The sequence below is a fragment of the Chenopodium quinoa genome, unplaced genomic scaffold (assembly GCF_001683475.1).
Source record: "Chenopodium quinoa cultivar QQ74 unplaced genomic scaffold, ASM168347v1, whole genome shotgun sequence".
NCBI classification, from domain to species: domain Eukaryota; kingdom Viridiplantae; phylum Streptophyta; class Magnoliopsida; order Caryophyllales; family Amaranthaceae; genus Chenopodium; species Chenopodium quinoa.
Window position 1 is genome coordinate 1,466,045 of NW_018742287.1, and position 21,456 is coordinate 1,487,500.

At 35.9% G+C, this 21,456-nt stretch overlaps 2 protein-coding genes across 4 annotated transcripts in view; one reads left to right on the plus strand and one right to left on the minus strand.

Moving 5' to 3' along the window:
- Nucleotides 1-2,523: 2,523 nt before the first annotated feature.
- LOC110685122 (chloride channel protein CLC-d-like) lies at nt 2,524-8,114 on the plus strand. 2 transcript variants are annotated; one of them, XM_021861587.1, is made up of 12 exons: nt 2,524-2,627; nt 2,717-2,791; nt 4,189-4,340; nt 5,611-5,746; nt 5,893-6,024; nt 6,135-6,212; nt 6,291-6,346; nt 6,448-6,534; nt 6,609-6,765; nt 6,865-6,966; nt 7,050-7,093; nt 7,769-8,114. In XM_021861587.1, exons 3-12 carry the CDS (start codon nt 4,192-4,194, stop codon nt 7,854-7,856), a joined length of 1,029 nt encoding a protein of 342 aa, XP_021717279.1. In that variant the 5' UTR covers nt 2,524-2,627; nt 2,717-2,791; nt 4,189-4,191; the 3' UTR covers nt 7,857-8,114. The 2 variants fall into 2 exon arrangements, with proteins under 2 accessions (XP_021717279.1, XP_021717283.1); XM_021861591.1 differs by having other exon boundaries at nt 7,050-7,088.
- A 1,428-nt stretch (nt 8,115-9,542) lies between these two features.
- The window catches only part of LOC110685133 (chloride channel protein CLC-d-like), a 13,059-nt gene continuing 1,145 nt past the window's right edge, over nt 9,543-21,456 (minus strand). Inside the window, exons 3-11 of one of the 2 annotated variants that reach the window (XM_021861601.1) lie at nt 17,850-18,071; nt 17,713-17,759; nt 17,502-17,600; nt 13,858-13,932; nt 10,628-10,716; nt 10,351-10,491; nt 10,196-10,266; nt 10,013-10,092; nt 9,547-9,886 (exon numbers count right to left, since the gene is read on the minus strand). In XM_021861601.1, the coding sequence (XP_021717293.1) occupies nt 9,701-9,886; nt 10,013-10,092; nt 10,196-10,266; nt 10,351-10,491; nt 10,628-10,716; nt 13,858-13,932; nt 17,502-17,600; nt 17,713-17,759; nt 17,850-18,071 (1,010 nt within the window). In that variant the 3' untranslated portion in view covers nt 9,547-9,700. Of the gene's footprint in view, nt 9,887-10,012; nt 10,093-10,195; nt 10,492-10,627; nt 10,717-13,857; nt 13,933-17,501; nt 17,601-17,712; nt 17,760-17,849; nt 18,072-21,456 lie in introns of both variants that reach the window. The other variant, XM_021861596.1, reaches the window with a different exon arrangement.

Consider the following 21,456-nt stretch of genomic DNA (forward strand, 5'->3'; position numbering starts at 1 on the left):
GATATGATGGCTGCTTCTAGTTATTAATCTCTCTTGGTATCTTGGTGATCTAAGCACTTCTTGCTACCATGCAATTACTGCATGTGTAGCGCTTTTCTTTCTCGTTTCTTTTCTTTTTTTTTTTAGCAAACTACCAAAGGGTTTTTATGGTGTGTACCTGTTTTTGTATAAATCTATGCTGAACCCTAACTTTTACTAAAAGTCTCAAAGTTAACCTTGTGGTTTTAAAAGTAGGGTACTGTTGAGAACTCGAGACTTGTATAAAAGTGAGGATACAACCTACAATGTAATTTTTTTTGAAAAAGATAGCACCATAGAAAAATTCAAACAAAAGATTGCTTGCTTTTCCTTACTTGCTGATATGCTGTGCACAAGTAGAAGTGAATTGATTGTAGACATTAGTGAGTTTTATGGGAACTATCTTTCCCAATTTATTTTTTTGGAAGTTGTATGATCAGAAAAGGGAGAAAAGGACCAGTCCACGAGGAAAAGGATTCCTCCATTTTATTTTATTTTTGTTGTTCTACTAGATATGTATATCAAGAAAATATTGAAAAAGGTGAATAGGTGGAGAGGGGTTTAAAATAATTTCCATTCTCTCAGTGGGTTGAGCAAGAACTGGGTACCTGATCAAATTCCCAATATTTGCTATCAAATCTGCTCATAAAAATTGGAACCATAATCAAAATCATTTGACATCTCCAGTTATTGGCATTCTATTATATTTAACCTAGTAAAATAACATCAATTTTTAGTATTTAAATCCCAAATTCAAAGTTGTAAGTTAGATATGATATAGAATTTTGGGCTTTAGCAATTGTTTCTGTTTTGGGATTCAAACATATCATCATACATTGGATAGCCGATTCCATGACCAAATAGAGTTCCTGATTTGGGTGCCCAAAATCGGATTTGCGATTAATTGCCTATACAGTCGGTTCTGGTTTTAAAAAGTTAGGGCTGGGATGGATTCCAGATGGTTTTTGTAAAATTTACATTCTGTAAGTTATGTAGATTTTTATGAAATTCTTGTTAGGTGCTTGATATGTCAATATTAAAGTGATGTAGATGTGTTTGATAAAGCTATATATTGCAATAATTATAATATTCCCTCAGGACTACAATGCCCATATAGCTCAAATATTTTGAACATATATGTTTATTGGGGTCGGTGAAATAAGAACTGCATTTTCATAATAAATGAACTAAGTAATCGTAATTTATGAACTGACTGTTCATATTGTTTGAGCTTTAGAAATTAAATGTTCATAATCTATGAACTAAATGTCCATAATTTACTAATTGAATGTTGATAATTTTACTACGTGTTCATTTGGGACCATGATGAGCATCATGGTCTCGGGTGTAAAATTTACAATGTATTGGGTTATTGATGTGTTTATCTCTTGTTATGATATTGTGTGTTAGCTTTTTATTGAATTTATGGCTAAAAGTTGTTGGAGTGCTAAATTTCATTTTGTTATTTATTTTTTGGTTTTCGGTTAAGTGTTTGTAAAGGAGTTTTGTGGGTGAAATTGGGTAATTGTGGTGGTATTTGTCATATGTTGAATCAGTGCATTGTAAGGAGTAATTAGTTTGTCTAGTTTGAACCATTAAAATCACATTAGAGACCTTAGCGATGATAAACCTCTTTGAAACACAACTCCCTGTTACCAAAGAACATACTCCATCTTCTCTTAATTTTTTGGTTTCAAAGACCAAGGTGAGCTGGAGGTAGAGTGTTGCATATGGGTTTTGTGTAAGAAAAAGTAGGAGAGAGTGTTGCATGTGGGTTTCTTTAAGAAAAGGTAGGAAAGAAAGTGTCCATCTTCCATGTGAGATTTTTGGGTTTAGGAAGTAATAAGGTTTGAACAAAAGTTTTTCCAAAATAGAAATGAAATAAGATTATGACTAGCAAAAAGAAATGGATGAAAACGGAAAGTGTAACCAACTAAAGGAACAAATTGGGTACTTCCTTCCTAGGATTTCTAGATGTTGGTGAAGAAGGTGAATAAAATAACCATTTTAATATTAATATGACCCTTGAGCTGATTAAGCTATGTTTTTAAGCCTTGATAGGGAATTTAGAGAGGTTTGCATACTCTTCCTACTTGCCTAGTGTAGCCGACCCCATGGAATCATGGTTGCAATGGAGATATGTTACTCACAGTTATCACAGTCGGTGCAATAAGCATTCAAACATGGGGGTTATATGATTGCTATTTATATTTATTTGTTTTTGAGTATAAGACTAAATATTAGTGCCCACATTATGTTAGTGTTGAGACTTAGGTACCGATTGACTCATTGAGTATAAGTGAAGAGTCTGAGTAACATGAGAGGATACCATCTTCAATTCATCATAGGATGTCTAAGGGAGCTATCATTAGGATGATTAGGATGATTGTGCTAGTGGTGATGCACTGTGCGAGCCTAGCAGAATCCCGTAAGAGATACTAGGGCTTAAGTGGTGATGTTGATTGTCTCTGCATGGTATTGTTGTTCAATCATATTATTCTAAAGCCTTTGATTATATCTCCTAGTTTTATAATTTTTGTCGTTTACAGTTTTACTGTCGCAGTAACAAGGAATACAATGATCTAGCTACCATTTTCTTCAACACACAGGTGATTTAGATGATGTGGAAGCCTTCCTACTTTCACCTGTTGCTTTTCTGCTCATCCATTTTTCCAACAGATTTTGGTTTTACATGCAGGATGATGCTATTAGGAATTTATTTAGCGCCAAAACGATTCATGAATACAGTGCTCAGAGCTTGTTAACCTTTTTGGTATGTCTTGTTTTCTTGTTTATGTTTTCAACACCCTTGGTTTGAAGCTGTGAGCATAAGTTTTGTTTTTGAGTAGGGGATTCTAATCCTCTAAAGCTCCGTTCTCCTCTACTTATTTAATCAAGTATCAGCAATGTTATGTTTTTTTTCCCAAGCAAATATAAGCTAAGCAAATATTACGCTTAGCTAAGCTAAGTTATGCAAAAAATAGGCATGGTAAAATGGAGCCTAAGTCTCGAAAAAGCAAACTTTTGTGTGGGGCATTTTTAATTTATTACAATGCTTTCCCAAGGTGTTGGTACTTTAAAAAATCTATAGCTTAACACGAACCCTAATTTCCCTGTTTCCTCTCTCTTCATAACATGAATTATATGAAAAAAATTGTAACAAAATGTGGCATTGATCAATTGTTTATTTAATTGATAATTTGGCACCAATGCACATTGTATTTTTTTTCTGTCTATTGTTGAGGTTATTTTAATTCTATTAAATACCAGGTGCTTGAGGTGACAAATATGGTCAGGAAACCATTGTCCATTTGTGGCTACAACCTTCTTTTTTTCATTGGCTGGCTATTATAACCTACACAAATTAGTGTTGTTTAACTTGCTTGATATTGGATGGGCATAATAATTCTAATAGATATATTAATATGTGCTACTATCTGATAAACTTTACACTAATATTTGTTTGTTTCAAGGAGGTTCATGCATAGATTATTTTTATTTTTGAAGTGTGCATTTTATTTTTGTTGTTTTAAAAGAGTTAGATTTTTTTTTTTTTTTTTTTTTTTTTTTTTTTTTTTTTATATTTATTTTTTGAAATTAGTCTCTGTTTTGCTGCCTTCAACCACTCGAGTCTTGACATCCCACCCCCATCCTCCCTCTATGTTGAAAAATGTAGTAATATATGTCTCCCAAGGGTGTGGTCAGCTGTAGTAAGGGTGTATTCTATGCACCTGATTTTTACTTATCTAAGCTTACCTAATCTAAAATTATCAAAACTTGTTAGACCTAATTATAACTTATTTTAGCTATTAATTGAACTTAACCACCCCTTATTAACTCTTTATCAGAACTTATTTTTCTTGAAATAAGTTAAAATAAGGTGAATAGAATAAGTCCTAAAATTATGAGTTGGGAGCCATTAACTCTTATGCCTTATCCATACCTTCCTACTGGTGCCATAAAAATAGTTTATAATGCTCAGTTGCAATTAAAATATGTTCTGCGGGGCTAGCACAATTTCAAATTTGGTATATGTTGTACAAATGAGATAAAATGCAATTGAAGTTTTATTTTACTAGTTGGAGCAAAGATGGAAGTTAGTGTGCCTTATATCAACTTGTGCATAGTTGGCTGCCTATTGACACTAATTGTCTTTCCCGTGCTTTGTAGGTTATGTTTTACACTTTGGCAGTGGTCACATTTGGAACAGCTGTTCCTGCTGGTCAGTTTGTTCCTGGAATAATGATAGGGTCAACTTATGGCCGTCTTGTTGGCATGTTTGTCGTCAGCTTCTATAAAAAGCCAAACATAGAAGAGGGAACGTGAGTATTCTTTCTGTCTGTTTCTTCTTCGCTATATCCTGTATAAACAACAGAAAAATTGAAGTATCATTAGATTTGCTTTCAATGTGTGGAGTACCTAAAGGTCATGGCATATCTGATAAAAGGCCAATTGGTATCAGGCACATTGATTTTGGAGGAGTGAAGCTGTTTTTTTTTTTTTTTTTTTTTTTTCAATTTTATTTTATCCCCTTTTATCCCTAGGGCAGAAGCTATTTAGAGGCCTTGGGATGACATTGATGTGTTTATGCTGATGTTGGTGGTTTGAATCATGTTGATGTCGATGTTGTTGTATGTAACCTATCTTTAAGAGCCATCCTTTTCATTTTCGTATTTTTACTGTGTAAAAGTAGTTTAAGAGCCATCCTTTTAGCAATTACTTGATATTAAAGCTGGGCACCGTGCCGCCGTGGGCCGTGCCATCATGCTGGCACGGTCGTGCCGTGCCGGTCATTTCCACAAGTCGGCCCACGGCACGGCCCACGTGCCTAGCGTGCCGTGTTGTGCCGCCCCCCCGTGCCGCCCATTTATTTATTTTTTATTATTTTTTTAATATTTGCTTTATTATTTTGTTAAAAAAATATTAATTTTATTATAAAAGTATCGCGCTTGGCGGACCGTGCTGACGGGCCGGTGTTCGTGCCGCCCACCGTGCTCGTGCCAAATTTCAATTTCCTTGTTCACGGAACGGCCCACGACCCACCAGCCGTTCCACGTACCGTGTCGTGCCGGGCCGGGCCATCTGGCGTGCCGTGCTGGGCAGCCCGCATGCCAGCCCGGCCCATGCCCAGCTTTACTTGATATGAATCATGGGTACACCTATGAATTAGATTCTGGTTGTGGATTTCAAGAAAGGGAAATATCTCCCTTGATTTTCTTTTGGAATTGCTTGGTTATTATTTTTATTTTTTTTATAAATTTTCTTTCACCACTGTGCTATGGAGTTCTAGAGTAATCAGTGACTTTCCAAGCTTAATTAATTAGTGACCAGAGTATCTTACCTCATGGTAGTAGCACCCTGTAAATCTTACCTTCCTACCTTGCTTTAGGCAGGCTTATGGGATAACTGGGTGGATTTACTTTTGTTTACACTTCTCAATGTTTTGGGAAGAGTGTTCATATTCTTGTTGAGAGCATCCATGTCAATGAACCTTGTACTTAATGTGATTAGTTATGTGCTTTGCAGAACTTAGGCTGTATTTGGCTCCCTTCATGCAGCATTTTTAATGCAATATGACTTTTATTGTTACAGATATGCTCTTCTAGGTGCTGCTTCTTTTTTAGGAGGCTCAATGCGGGTGACAGTGTCCCTTTGTGTCATCATGGTTGAAATCTCGAATAATTTGAAGTTTCTACCCCTTATCATGCTAGTTCTTCTTATATCAAAGGTATGCTCTGGGTAATTGAGCTTGTGTGGTTGAACCATCACAAAATTTTAATTTTTTTTTTTTTATTATTATTTTGCACATAGCTCATATGTATGGATGGGTGTCATCTTCCGTGTAAATTATTGATTTTCTGAAATAATGTGCAGGCTGTTGGTGATGCCTTCAACGATGGCTTGTATGAAGAGCAAGCTCGGTTGAAGGGTATCCCTTTGCTTGATTCAAGACCGAAATACCAAATGCGGAGGATGACTGCAAAAGAGGGTTGTCGAACTCGAAAGGTCAGTGCTTTATGAGGATTCTGCCTTGTATTCCAACCGAGAATATGTGCCATGCATATGTTTTTGGGAGTGTTGTGCTCTAACTTTTTGCTTTAACATTATTCTTGAAGGTTGTTAGTCTTCCTCGTGTTATCAAGGTTTCAGATGCGGTTTCTATTCTGAGATGCAACAAGCACAATGGCTTCCCTGTAAGTTAAATAAGTCAATGGCTTCATCATTTCCATGAAAATTAGCCTACTAATTCTCGTGTTTGACCTGCCAATTAGGTGATAGATCACACAAGGAGTGGAGAGACGCTCATTATAGGACTGATGCTTCGGAGGTTTGCCTTGAGCACTTTTGTCCTTTATTCTATATTTTTGATTTTGTTGCGCATCTGTAACTTTAAAATAACTCGGAATTGATGTGATGTGCCCAACGCAGTCACTTTTTGGTGCTTCTTCAGTCCAAGGTGGATTTCCAACATAGCTCTTTGCCTAGTGATTCAAGAGGTGGATCCTTCCCGATAAGGTAACCTGTAATCTGCTGCTTAGACCTTGGTTTATTGTTCAACTGGTAAACTGATGGAAGCTTCCTCTTTGCAGGCATAATAACACTGAATTCATCAAACCAGTTTCAAGTACAGGGCTTAGCCTTGATGATATTCATTTGAGCCAGGATGATTTAGATATGTACATAGATCTCGCCCCCTTTTTGAACCCATCACCGTATATAGTCCCTGAAGATATGTCATTGACAAAGGTAAACCGCTCTGACTTCTTACCAGATATAATTTCATCTCTGTTTTCATGTTTCTAGTTAAATGAATTTTCACAATCTTGCATCATCTGGTTTGTTCAGGTGTATAATCTATTCCGTCAATTAGGATTAAGGCATTTATTGGTTGTCCCTCGGCCTTCGCGTGTTTTAGGTCTAATAACACGAAAGGATTTGATAATTGAGGTATGTTATTGACATATCTTTTGTCTCTTCATTATGCTGATTTACTTGAATCATGCTTAAGAAGACTATGATTTTAATTGCAGAGTGATGATGAGTCGGACACAGAACTCCAATCGACTAGTGTAAGGTCTCTTACTGTTGAGAAGTCTTTCATGATTATTAGCTCACAAATTATGTGAAATGTGGAATAGAATTCTTGTGCTAAATAAATGTTTAATAATTTGACCTTATTGGAAAAATTTTGTCGAGCCACTGAGTTCACTGCTCCTCATAATTTTCTATCCTCCTATAGAGAACAAAACTCCCTGGACTTTAGGACTGTGTGCATCTGATCTCCTATTGACACCTGTCCTGAGTCCTGAACTTAGCTTGTCATTGCTCTTCTGATGCCAACTTCTACTTGGAACAATGCAGAGAATTTGTTTTCTGCACAAGTGACGTACTCTACTTAATCAAGTTTCTTTCATGACACCGCCCAACTCTTATCTGTCCCTGGTGTTGCACATCATGGGAGATAGCTGGACGGTGAGCCATGAAGATAACATTGTCTAATGATAAATTGAAAATATATATCTTAGGTGGTCTAACATGAGTAAAATCAGATTCATTTTTGTATATCAGTGGAGAAAAGTTGGGTTTTATTAGGCCAGAAATCGAAGCTAATTGGAGTAGAGTTGAAACTTGCAAGGAGAAAAAAAGGATAGTATTACTTATCACCGCTATAAGACTAAGGTTTTTATGGTCACAATCTTTCTCATCTTTTGGCTCTCTTAACTTTTCTGCTTGTTTGTGAATTTGACAGAGCTCAATACCGTAACGGAGGCTCAGTATCAAGAAGTGTAGATGTGGAGCAACCACTTTTAAATGGTCTTTTGGTGCAAAATAAATAATAGCACTAATTCTAAAATCGTGTAGGTTTTGGTATCTCCTGAAGGCTGGAGTTCATTATCTGCATTCTTGGAACATTTTTGTTGATTCTAATTTTTTATTTTTTTCCCTGTACAAGTACTGCAATCGAGCAAAATCACACATATTTGTGTTGTAAAGTGTAAAATTGTAAAACAGAATGACAACTTATAGAATGAAATCATTTCGAAAGATAAGAGTAATTTTGAGACGGAGGGAGTAATTTTTCCTCCATTTTTTAAGTGCTATACTTTCTTAATTTCCAAATATTATATCTTTCTCCTTTCTTAATCTTCATGACTACAATTTTTTTAAAGTCCGTGCGATGCACGATTTTTATACATAAAATATTAAAATCACACAAAAATATAATTTTTGTAATTAGATCATACTCATAGATTAATTTGCTATTGTTTGTTAAGGATACTTTTTTTATTAATTTATGTAATTTATTCCCCATAATAAATATTTTGATAAGAACATTAAAAAAATAACAAAAAAAGTATTAGATACACATAAATATAGATAAGAATCATTATTAAAAAATAATAAAAACATGTATTCCATTATTTATCATTTATTTCGATTGAATCACCAATTTCATTCACAACATATCTACTCCATCTAATAAAAGTGGATAAATTGAACACTTAGCAAAAACAAAATTGATATAAAATAATCTTTACAATTTTATAAAATAAATCAATATATTTATCCAGAAGTGAAAAATTGTTGCGAAATTGATCTAAAAATTATAATTGTACAAAATCAAATCTATGCATTGAAATTTTTTTTAAGGAGTACACTTTTCGTTCAATGAATTTTGGACGAAAGTGTTGAACAATGTTGGCTTTAATCGAGGCATGAAAGTATAGTAATCACCCTGTAATTAAAAATTAAAAAATTAAGTTAATTGAATGACTTGATTAAGCTACCTTAAGCACAAAAATTTTGTTTTAATCATAAAATTAATTAATAAAAACTAAAAATGGTAAATTTAATAAATGTAAACAATTTATAGAGATATAATACCTCATCGTTCAATAGGACTGTTTCGGGGTTTTTTGTGTTCTACGGGAGAGTTACAATTCCGAGACTGGAACCGGACGCCTGTACCTGCAAAACAAACGGATGCTCCGGATGATTGGAGACCCGCCTCCGACGGTCAAGTTAGTACTTGATTAAGGAGTAATTAATGCGGAAATAAAAGTAATTTGGTCTCTCTAGGTGAGAGTGTTAAATGTGTGTCACCCCCCTTAATGAGGATTAATGGGCATATTTATATGCCTTGGGATGCGTGCCAGTGCTAGGTTTAGGTTAAACCTAAGGCTGACTAGGCTTCCCACAAAGATTGGGCCTTGTCGGCTGATTTACCCATATGGCATGAATGGACACGTGTCGCGTCGCAATTAGTCCAAGGAGGACGAATCTCTTGATGACACGTGGCAGGCTCCTATTGGCCTACGTGAAGGACACGTGGCGAAACCTGGCTGGTCCACGTGTCGGATGCTGATTGGTGGATAAAAATCCCCTAATCATTTGCCCCTCACAGGTGGCACGTGACTGGTCACGTGTTACCTGTGACAGGTGTCGCACCGTAACAGGCGACGGCCTGCTACAGGTGTCACTCGGTGAAAGGCCGAGGGATTCTCCCGCCCAAATTTTGAATTTGGGAGTGACCCTTCGCCTTCTCATTTTGCCTATATAAGGGTGTGTTGACTTCAGTCATTTTCACACTTGAGAAATTTTTAGAGAGAATTTTCAGTAAACCTGATAGACTTATTTAAAAAAAAATGCCAAGAACTTGCTTAAAAAGCAGGATTAAGCTTCAGAATTTACACTGTACAATGAATGAAAAAGATGATAGAGTACTTACATTTACATAATTCCCATACATTCCTGGGGGATTAGGACATCCAACTTCTGAAGCAGGACAGGGGCTGCATTTTCTTAGAAGTGGTAACCCAAAAGAAATTGCAGAAGTAATTACTGAAATAAGGCAGACTTCAATCATCTGTTGATGAAAAGAGCATGAAAATGAGAAATTAAGAAAACAGCTTAATTTACAACCCAAAAATAAGGGGGGAAAGATCACCAGAACAGAACATATAATACACTGTAAAGATCAACAATAACCTACTTTAACTCGTGTCCCTTTCTTGTGCAAATAATTGCGACGCCAATAAGTTATATAGCGTGTAAGTTGGTTGAATAAAGCCCCTATGAAATTTCAGCAGCTGTCACATGATGAAAAAAAAAAAAGGAATCCTGTCCCATACAGAATATGGAACAAATAGGATAAATAAAATATGCACATACTCACCAAGAAGACCACCGATCACCCCAATAACTGCCATTGGCAATAGTTCCGCAAATGAGTAATCCTCTTGACCACTGTTAAAAAAAGGTTTGGTTAGAAACCTGCAGACAAAAGTAGGAATTGATAAAAGAATAGCTGAGAGAAATTGAAGTTCTAACTCTGAAATATCCCATATTATGAAGCCACCAGCACCAAAGTGTCCACATTTCCCACTCTTACACCATGACATTGCAGTACGTACAACAACCGCAACAACAGCAGAAGTAAAAAAGACACGCCACATAAGCTGACTTCTCCACCTTTAAGAGAGAAACAAGAATAAAATAATATATACTACATAAGTAGATGGAGATCAGGAAAGGAGATGCAAACCATCTAAAAATATTACATAACCATGGATATGACTGCAATCAGGAGATAAGAAGATTATTATACCACGATGTAACCTCCTCAAGTGCAAACAACACACCTCCAACAGGAGCTCTAAAAGCAGCTGCAACTCCAGCTGCACAGCCACAAGTCACCTTTTCAAAATATGACATAAAGTAAACTCATTAGTAAGGATGACTAATATACACATAATTCAAATAATAAAAAACTTAACTACCACTCTCTCTGATCTTTTTGTTGATTCTACTTTTAACTTTTTTTGTCTCACAAAATGATTCCATATAGGAACAACAAGAAGGAATGGAGGGAGTATATCAGAGGAGCAGGAACAGCAAAGACAAGAAAATCATTATCTGGTTATACAAAGATTTAAGATGTTTTAGCCAGATAGTGCATGATCACAAGCAGTATTCACAGCACTTGTAAAAGCATGAATTGGTATGTATCATTTATGTACAAATACAAGAACAAGACAAGCTTTACTCTTCTCTTTGCTATAAACTACTTAAGGATGGAATAGCTTTGAAAGTCAGTTTTCTCATAAAGTTCCCTAAAATTATATGGTTTAGGAAAATATTTATCATATACTCCCTCCATACTTTATTACTTGCTCCACTTTCCTTTTGCGGCCGTATTTTATTACTTGCCCCATTTCCTTTTTTGGAAAGCTTTCACAATATTTTTTACTAATTTAATCTCTCCTAATGGACCCCCAACTATCATAATTTAATATTTCCATATTCTCTCTCCTCCCAACTATCATACTTTATTCTTCCACCAACCTCACTTCCTTCATATTTTATTACTTTCTACTATTTCTCATAAAACTCCGCGCATGGAGAAATGGAGCAAGTAATAAAATACGGAGGGAGTATGTAGACTAGCCAAAGGGATGGAGCCTTTGATCAAAACATCCCTCAAACTCTTGTTTATGAGCTCAATAATTAGAACAGCAACAATTGGAGGTTGCTTCTCATCAAGCCTACCAGAACAACCAGAATTATACCAATTAGCATTTGAAAACAAGCAAAGTGCCAACCATTGAATTTTCAATTCTTCTGGTTGAAAGGGGATAAGCATTATCTATTGAGAAAAAGGGAATGCTTTGCTACAGCAATGAGATTGGTTTGCATTTGCCTGCAGCCCTCAATTCTCACAGTCCACAGTTAAGAAGGGTGGTTAACTTAGATGTAAACTGGGGAAAACTAACCTGGTACGAACGACTTGTTTGCAAGGTTTTCTAAGAGAGAACATGCCTCTGCTGTAGACAAACATGAAAATAGTGTTTCCGCTATTTAAGGAGGGATTCAAATGAGGCAGGCTGGGACAAATGAGGACGTTGGTCCTTCCATCGCCATATCACCCTCCCCCCTTTCATCCAAGACGAGTACAAAATCCCGACAGGCACAAAAATCATACCATCCCTGGCCCCATCATTCACTTGGGTATTCACACTTGCCTATTATTCCCCTTACCAACCCCACCTCCCATGTTACCCATCCAAGGTCCACTTTGCATAACTAAATCAAAATTTTAATTTCAACCAAAATAATTACATAAGAGTACAAACACAATCCTTTGGAAAAAAAAATGGCTGGTTTTAAATAGTTCTAGAAAAATTAATTTATGATATGTTTCGTAAGAAATAAAGATGTATAGAAAAGTAGTAGACACTTAGGGCAGTTACACCGTATATCCATACCACCCACAGAGTATATGGTTTTTTTTATGCCCATCACCCCTTCACCCACCCCAACCTGGCAGGTCTCCACTAAACCGACCCACTGACATCCCCAGATGAGGTGGGTATAGTTGGATTACTGACCCACCCACTGACATCCCCAGTTGAGGTGGGTATAGTTGGATTACTGATTTACTATTCTTCAAGTATCTCAACAAATCAAGTTACATAAATTCTAAGCTTGGTCAATCAAATAGCCCCAACCAACCAACATTCTATTACTCATGAGCTGCTACGAGACAGCCACAAATAAAACAAAATCCCATTCCATTTCCCCCATTCGTGCACCTTACAAAACCAGCCCAATGTGCTATGTCCTACAACCATTAAACTTGACAATATTGCAGTGTTTGATAACACGAATCTGAAGTTGCAACGCGATTATAATTGCAAAGCTGCACATACAGTATTTAGTATTTTCAGATGTCACGGTATTAACAGAGTGAAAATGTTTTTATAGTCTATTATGCATTTCAAATAAGCGTACCCAAAATATTTCTACTTAGTCACCAAATCACATAGAAAAGGTTTTCTTTCACAGAAATATAGGACCTTTTCTACATTATAATTGCGATTAATATGTAAACGAAGGGGTAAGGGTAAGGCAGAGTGGGAAAATGGTTTAAACAGGCAAATTGAGGCACACAATCTAGTAAACTCAAAGGTCCTACCCACCAATGTATTTTAGGAATAAAAGAGCCATAACTTACTCAGTCTCTTTCACATCCTTCATAACCATTTCCTTCTCTCTCCCTATCAAGCTATCAATCTCTTTTCTCTAGCCACTATCTTTATACCTAAAGCTTCAAAAGTTCGACATATAAAAGAGGTGGGCATTAAATTTTAGAGGAGAAGAAAATAGGTCAATTAGGATGAGAGTGAGAGAGAGAGAGAGAGAGAATCTCAATTAGTGGCCATATATATTTTGGAGAGCACCTTGGAGGCTTGCATCAATTAGTTCCAATCCTATATATATCAGGGTTAACTTAATTCATATATTTAGCAACTCTCAAGTCCACTGTCATTTTTCTTTTAGCCATGGCTAATGGGTGCTTCCAAGCCCACCTCCTGATTGTTTAGTTCCCCACTTCTTTCTTCTCTATATCATTGCATATAGCTATGGTTTTGTAGTCACTAGTTTAATTATAAACCAACTACCACAACAAACAATCATTACTAAGGATCCCATTTGTTGACACCAATTAATGTCCTCCCATGTCTCCCTCCCTCACTGTCTATCTGCTCTCCCAACTCTTCATCCACATAACACAACTACCACAATTGTCAACCACGATACCAGTATAAAACATGATCACAAAGTTATGTGGCTAAAATGTTATTTGGAAAAAAAAAAAAATAAAGGAATTATTTACACCCAAGTAGAGTTATAAATAACCAGGAACAAAGAAGAATGAAGCAATTAGTGGTACAAATATCATGCTCGCGTTACTTAAATGGTTCAAAGAAAAGTAGACACCAGATAAACAAGGAACAATTCATGAAATAAAGGTTATTTATACGTCAATATACTTACAAGATCACGACGATCTCTATCACTATTAAAACCTTGAAGCCATCTTGAACTCAAATGGTATTTTGTAGATCCACCCTGAAATCATGCATCAAAAGTTTGAGTTAAATATAAGGCTTCAAAAATACAAGTCAAAGCACAACATAAATATGACCTGTATGACAGACTAGTGATTAAACTATGCAACATCAACATAGTAGCTTACACAGCCAATTTTGGCAGATCAATTTAGTCCAACATAGGATCGGGTACACTGCATTATCTCAATCTCAAAGAAAACAAAGATTCCCTTATCTCACAAGTCCAAAACCGTAGCACAAAAGAGAGGTAGCCATAAATTTTCATCCTTTCGTTGCCATCAACAAAAACTCAATGCAATAGTCTTAACAATTTCGTGAAAATTTATAGAAAAACAATGATAAAAGAACCAACGTGTTTTTAAAGATAGCCAAAGATCTAGTCAAAATTTAGGTTTATTTCAAACCACATGCAGGCAAGGGTCATTAGGGGAGGCATTCTTGATAACAATTTAATTAATTTTCAGTGTGCCTTTCCCAAGCTAAGAAAGGCGCTTGACCTCTTATCACCTCACGCCTAGGCACAACTTTCATACAATGATTATGAAGCCCGAAGTTACAAGAGATGCACTCAATTCAATCCTAATCTGTCAATAATGCTAGTCTAACCCTAGAAACGTTGGAATGACCCGAAATCCCAAAACAAGAAAACCTAATGCACTAATGCAGCCAACAATGACAGATAAGATGAGTCACCTTCAATCTCCAGTATACCCTAAGGAGGGCCATCCCACCCTAAGCCCTAACTGCAATTAGGGATGTCAATGAGGCGGGGATGGGCGGGGCGAATGTTGGCCTTCCCATCTTCATCCCCACCTAAAATTTTCATACCCGTCCCCATCCCCATCCCCGCAGCGGGTCTAAAATTCATCCTCATCCCCACCGCGGCGAGTAGTCTAAGTTTTAAAGGGCACAAGGCGCACCAAGGCGCAAAAAGTCCTTGGAGCCTAGGCGCAAGGCGAAGGCGCGCACCTTTTGTAGGTGAGACGCACTTTATTCATATAGAAAAGAAATACTTCCTCTGTTTTTCTTTTATTGCACCATAAGGACTATTACACTATTCACATAATCTTCTTTGACCATCTTTTGTGATTTATGCATAAAGAAAAACATAGTCATGTGGGGTCTAGTTAGATTCGTCTCGAAATCTACTTTTCAAATATCAAATTTTTATACTCCCTCCGTTTTTTTTTTTTTTTATAAGCTAAAGTTAGGATTTTCTACTATTCAAATGTCATCATTGAGTTAATATTTTTACCAATATATAACACTACCTCCATTTCTGAAAATTCGACTCACTTACCATTCATGGGGTCAAAATAAAATAATTTTGACCACATTTAATGACTTATACAATATAAATAAATTAGCATATGGGATCTTATTAGATTCCCCTTATTATAAATTTTTCAAATATCAACTTTTTATAATTTTCACTTACACATAGCCGAAGATATTCATGGTCAAAGATTTTCATTGGATACCGCGCAAATACAAAGTGAGTCGAACTTTCAGGAACGAAGGGAGCATAAAATATGATCATATAACATGCTAGATTTGTCATAATGTCTACTTTTATAAATTAATTTTTTAATAACTTTTACTAGCCTCTAATTAAAGATATTGATTGTCAAAGTTGTTTCTCGGCAAATGAGCAAATCCAACTCTAGCTTATAAAAAAAAACAAAAAAAAAAACCAAAGGGAGTAATTTTTTTATAAAGTATAATTAAAGATATTAATAGCCAAAATAATGCATTGGCAAGCGTGAAATCACTCATGGTGCAATAAAAAAAGAACGGAGGAAGTAATAATTTCTATTAAATACGTGTAAAAATGAAATTGTGAGAAAAGATGAAAGGGATATGTGATCGATAACAAAAGTTCTTCAAATCGAATTATAGGCTATGGGATTTCTCTCTCCACTAGAATTGAAGAAAACCCGTCCATAACAAAGTCTCATGGTATACTTTAGGAAAAATAAACTTACACAATAGCTATTGATGCTTTAAAACATAAAGCGCAAAATAAGGCACAAAGGTGCAAGAAGCAGCCTAGAAAAAAGCGCAAGGTGCGCGCCTTTTGTAGGTCTTTGAGCCTCAAAGAGCTAAGGTGCCAACTCTAGAGCCTCATTGTGCCTTGCGCCTAGGCGCGCCTTTTTAAAACTAAGGTGAGTACAACTCCAAAACCATCCCCGCCCCACCCCCCACTTGGATATCCACCCCCACCTAATCCCAGTTAAGACCCGCCTAATCCTCGTCTCCCAAATACACAATCCTTCATAATTAATAAAGATTGCAAAAAGAAAAATTTATTGTTAATATTACACATTTTTTTGTTTATAATGTAAGTGTATTACAAAGTATTATATTTACTATTTTTTTTTACATAATTTTTTTTTAAATAATATAAAAGTGTATAATTTTGCTTTTAAAAATATATGGATGTGGGGATGGGGCGGGTACGAAGTGGGGCGGGTGGGGATAGGGCGGATACGAAGTGGGGTGGGTGGGGCGGGCGAGGATGGGGCGGGTACGAAGTGGGGTGGGTGGGGCGGCAAGGATGGGGAGGGTACAAAGTGGGGTGGGTGGGGCGGCAAGGATAGGGAGGGTACGAAGTGGGGTGGGTGGGGCGGGGACAAGCTAAAATCCACCCCTGCCCCATCACCCATGGCGGGTATGTTTTTTATCCCCATCCCTGCCCCATCACCTGCCAAACCAAGACCCGGGCGAGGATGGGGCAGGTCTCCTATTTTACCCACCACACTGACATCCTTAACTGCAATGCAAATGCACACCTTTCACTATTGTTTTTCAATTAATTGTAGTAAATAAATGAGTGCCCTAGAGCCCTAAGTCCCTTGTTCACATGCCTAAGAATAAAGATGTCCATGCATGTCTAAGCTTCTACTATAGTCATTTGTGATCCTAATATATCAGTGACTCCCCCTCCCCCCTCCACATAACACCCCTTCTCTCTATATATTTTGTATATGTAAAAGCTCTCCCTATCTCTTTGCACCATTCTTCTCTATATCTGTTTCGAACATGTGAGAAAGATGATTTATCATTCAGTTTACTATTCTGAATTTCAATTCTGCAGCCCTTAAGCCTAGTCCCCTAAACGTTCCCCTTCCCAAAATCCCATTATACTTGCTAAGGCCTTTCATCAATGTATTTGGTCTTAACATATGGGTGTTTTTTTTTTTTTGGGTGAGAGCAGAACTCTTCTTTGCATGACCTCCAACTACTTATATATGATTCAACTGCCACTGCCAATATTGTTTCCACTAATCTGGAATATTTTATTAAATATGACCCCTTGTTTGCACCTAATTTAAAGAGATGCTACAAGTTAAAGTGCCTTGCATTGTAAGAGGAAAAAATATATGCAAATACAGCAAAATATTCACTTCCATGACAAATTCTTACCAATCCAGCCACAGAATGATTATCAGGCCCAATTACAAGCAAATAGAGGTGAATGCAATTATACAAAGCATGGAGTATGGTAAGAAAGTACTAGGGGGAGGGGGGGAGGGGGGGCACAATTATAGATGTATTAACACATACTTGTCCCAGGAGAGAAGCTATACAAGCACCAATATGAACAAGAGGGCCTTCTTTGCCGAGGGCTAATCCACCTCCCACTGAACCAATGCTTCCAAAGATCTTCAAAAAAATTGAATCAACAAGAAGAGAAAATGATAGGATTATGGTAAGAAGATCTAAAATCTGGTCAGCAGAATAAAAGACTGGAATATGGTAAAGAGATACTTCATACCTTTCCAACTAACGTTCTAAATAAAAGTATGCCATGGGCATCAATTCCTGTAAAAAGCATTCAAAATTGTAAGTTATTTATTAACATGATGAGATGCCGGTAGGATTTTGTAGGAAACGGAGATACGAACTGCTTACCATTCAAATAGCCTTTTATTTCTGGAATACCAGATCCAGCTGCAGCTGGCGCAAAATGGGTAACTATATATACAGAGGAAAAAACTAGCACTAAATTGAAAAGCACATAAATTAGTAGTCCAGCCAGATATGATTTCTGAATTATGGCAAATGTCAATGCGAATTTCCACCCAGCAAAGTTTTCAACGGAGATATTTATAAAAACAGCAGCAAGTCCAGTGCCTGACAATTACAAACAGGCGTTAACATCAACAAAAAAATTCAATAGAGATATGTTCCATCAAAATTTAAGTTCAAATATGCAACAAATAACCACTGATATTTAATTCATGTAAAAACAGAATAAACAATAAGACATTGGATTACCAGCTCAAAACAAAGATAAGAAATCACAATGTATCTAAACCAGGTTTTTGCATAGATGGGCTGAGGAGCAGTTTTATCTGGCCTGTATCTGCCATTACGCGGAATTGGTAGGGAAAATTAGTCTCTCAACAGACTTGTTTTGTGTTTTATCAGGGTATGCAATATGCTAAATACTGACTGCCAAACATTTTGGGTTCGTTATATGTAAAGTTTCGGTTTGTTGATCAATTTATTAGTTCCAGCATTCTCATTAACACTAATGATTGTAAAACAGAATCCTCTTTTTCCACATGTCATTCCTCCACATTAAAGAAATCTTTGAAAAAATGCAAAAACAACAGACAAGACATTCAATTATAAAAGTTGATGGGATTTTCCACATTTATCCTAAACTTACTACTCCCATCGTCCCTAAAATATTGCCCCATATATTAAAAATGGATTTCCCTAAAAGACTGCTACATACCTTAATTGGTAAATTTTTCCACTTGCAACCCCACTTACCCTCTCTATCGCTTAACATAGATAATTGTGTCCACCTATGTGCACAAATTTACACTTGCTTCTCAAAAAAGTGACAATGAGGTTTAGGGCAGTCTTTTATGGACGGGAGGAGTATCAAATAATTATCTTTCAATAACAATCCATTGTTATCCTTGATGCCTTGTCATCATCTTCCCATTATCTAATGAGTATTTCTCATCTATCTTCTCCTATTAATGCTTTACCAACATCAACAGTAACCATAAAGGCACGGTGTATAATTCATCAACAAATAGCTTGATTATCATTTACTTAAGGAAAAAAAATTCTTATAATGACGAAAAAAAACAACAATGTCAAAGCCTTAATCCCAAAGATTGGTCATCTATATAAACCAACTCAACGGTCATCTCCAGTGGTGGTCAACTGTGATCCCCTCCCTCCAACCCCTTCTCTCAAGTGCGCTCCTTTAAACCCAATTTCTTCATATTATTTTTAATTCCTTTCATCCAAATCATCTTAAGTCTCCCTCGACCACTTCTAAGACTCTCATGATCCAACCTTTCTACTTTCTCCAATGGTGTTTCTTCTAGTATTCGTTTCACATAACCAACGTAATTGGTTCTCCCTCATTTTACCTTTATCGGCAACTACAACTTTCCTCCAAATATCTTCATTGCAAATTATATTCCTTAAGGTGTGCCCACACATCCATCTCATACACGTCTTTGCTACTCCCATCTTTCGAACATGGTCGAATGGTCCTTCAAAAAAACCAACATTCAAGCCCATAAAAGACCAGAATCTGATTACTCAAGATTGGTCCACGAAAAGTGATATGGCTCATGAGTGTCAAAAGACGGATACATGGTTGAATGGTCTTTCCAGAAAACCAACATTCAAGCCCATATGTTATCGAAACGAATTTAACAAGACCTCGCATGACTATGTTGTATAAATCACAAAAGACAATCAAGTGAAAGAGTGTGTATGAATAGTGCAAAATCACAAGCATTCCACTTAAAAAAAAGAATGGAGAAAGTATATATTACCAATACTCCAACTAAAACAGAAAGCGTACGGAACCCAATTTATAATCCAAGTCTAAATATGCACACCAATAACGAAAAAATTATGCTCTTGTTACACAATCTCCACTTGTAACTCTCTATTTGATCCACCAAATTTAATCTCATGGTTCACATCTTGTTTAATATTGCTTTTTTTTCCCTAATGACCTAATTGCAACACATTTTTATCTTAATGATCTTTCTTTAGTGGCGACTTGGTTGATCTAAAATGATTTCACAATTGCTATTGTTAAATTTGTTAGATAACAACACCTAGTTTGTACATGCTTACAAGATTTAGAGTAATGTCTACCCATAGTATAATAAGTAAGATACAATAGAGAATTTGATGTATCCTTGTTATTTCCGACGTTAGGTCTTCGCACCAAGGATGTAAATAGGTTTGTCTAGGCATGAAGTGTTTAGAAGGCCTCGCATCACCGGTTTGCCTTCTTTTAAGTGATTTATATTTAATCTTGTTATTTTAACTCTAATTGTTTTAGGATTATTAGTACTTATACAAAAGCTAAAGTACTTTGTTATTTTTCAAAGTGTGAATAAGTCAATAAAATAAATTCGTTGCAAATAGTAGATTATTTAGTTCAATCTATAGTATTGAATTGGTTTCCTTTAAATCACATATAAGTGATTTAAGTCCATAGTTTTCTCATTTTTATTGTAGCCTTCCAACCTGTTCGTTTACGATGTTTTGCAAAGTCTAAAACCGATGTTTTCATACACCAAAATCTTAATGTGTACTAATTCAATTTCAAAATGCTCTCTATTTTACTATTCGGTGCCTTAGTGAAGCCTCTAAGTCATTAAGACAGCCATACCCATGAGGCCATGACATCTTCTCCACCATTCCTCACAAACTTCTTTAACATCTTCGGTAATCTCTCTCTCTCTCTCTCTCTCTCTCTCTCTCTCTCTCTCTCTCTCTCTCTCTCTCTCTAATATTTTTATTATATTAAATCAATATATTTACCATTAGTGTCTTTAATTATTCATTCCAAAAAAAAAAAAAAAAAAAATATTTGAGAATGTGCATTAAGAATAATCCAATAACATTTTTGTATTAACATTTGTTGTTTTTTTTGTATATAAGTAATAAAATAAGTAAGTTGGTAAATGTAGATACATGAATAGTGCAAAGAGTCGAAGTGAGAAGTTTTTTTAGAGGACGAGGGGAGTGCTAGCTTATAACCAATTGAAGCACATCTCGACAAGTCAAAGATCCAACTTAAGCAATGATTAGATATCACAAATATCAAAATATTAAGGCATTAAATTAACTTTGAAAATAGGAAAATTTACATTGGGAGTAGGTAAATACTTTGTAAATAGGAATGGTTGCATTGGGAGTTTGCAAATATTTTGATAAATGAGGATAGTTACATGGAAAGAATGTAAAAAAAAAAGTAATTGATTTAATCTAGGAAATAATTGAAATTTAACCATTTACGTAACCCTCTTTCAGAGAAAGTACAAGCTAAGATTAACTAACATTATCTGAAATTGTAAGTACAAAAACATGAATGTTTTAAATTTTAAAGTATTATGCTAAGTCATGATTCTAAATTTCATGATATAGGATTTTTAACAGCTTGTATCGTTGGTTGCCTAGAGTGGTTGAACGTTGTCTAGTGCAATCAATGGTTCCAAATTATATGCTCATAGTATCAAGC

Bases quoted from the DNA above. Each gene is read 5' to 3' on its own strand.
- LOC110685122 (XM_021861587.1), top strand. From the start codon at position 4,192: ATGTTTTACACTTTGGCAGTGGTCACATTTGGAACAGCTGTTCCTGCT. The intron at 4,341-5,610 runs GTGAGTATTCTT...TTATTGTTACAG, and splicing joins CCAAACATAGAAGAGGGAAC to ATATGCTCTTCTAGGTGCTG. The intron at 5,747-5,892 runs GTATGCTCTGGG...AATAATGTGCAG, and splicing joins TAGTTCTTCTTATATCAAAG to GCTGTTGGTGATGCCTTCAA.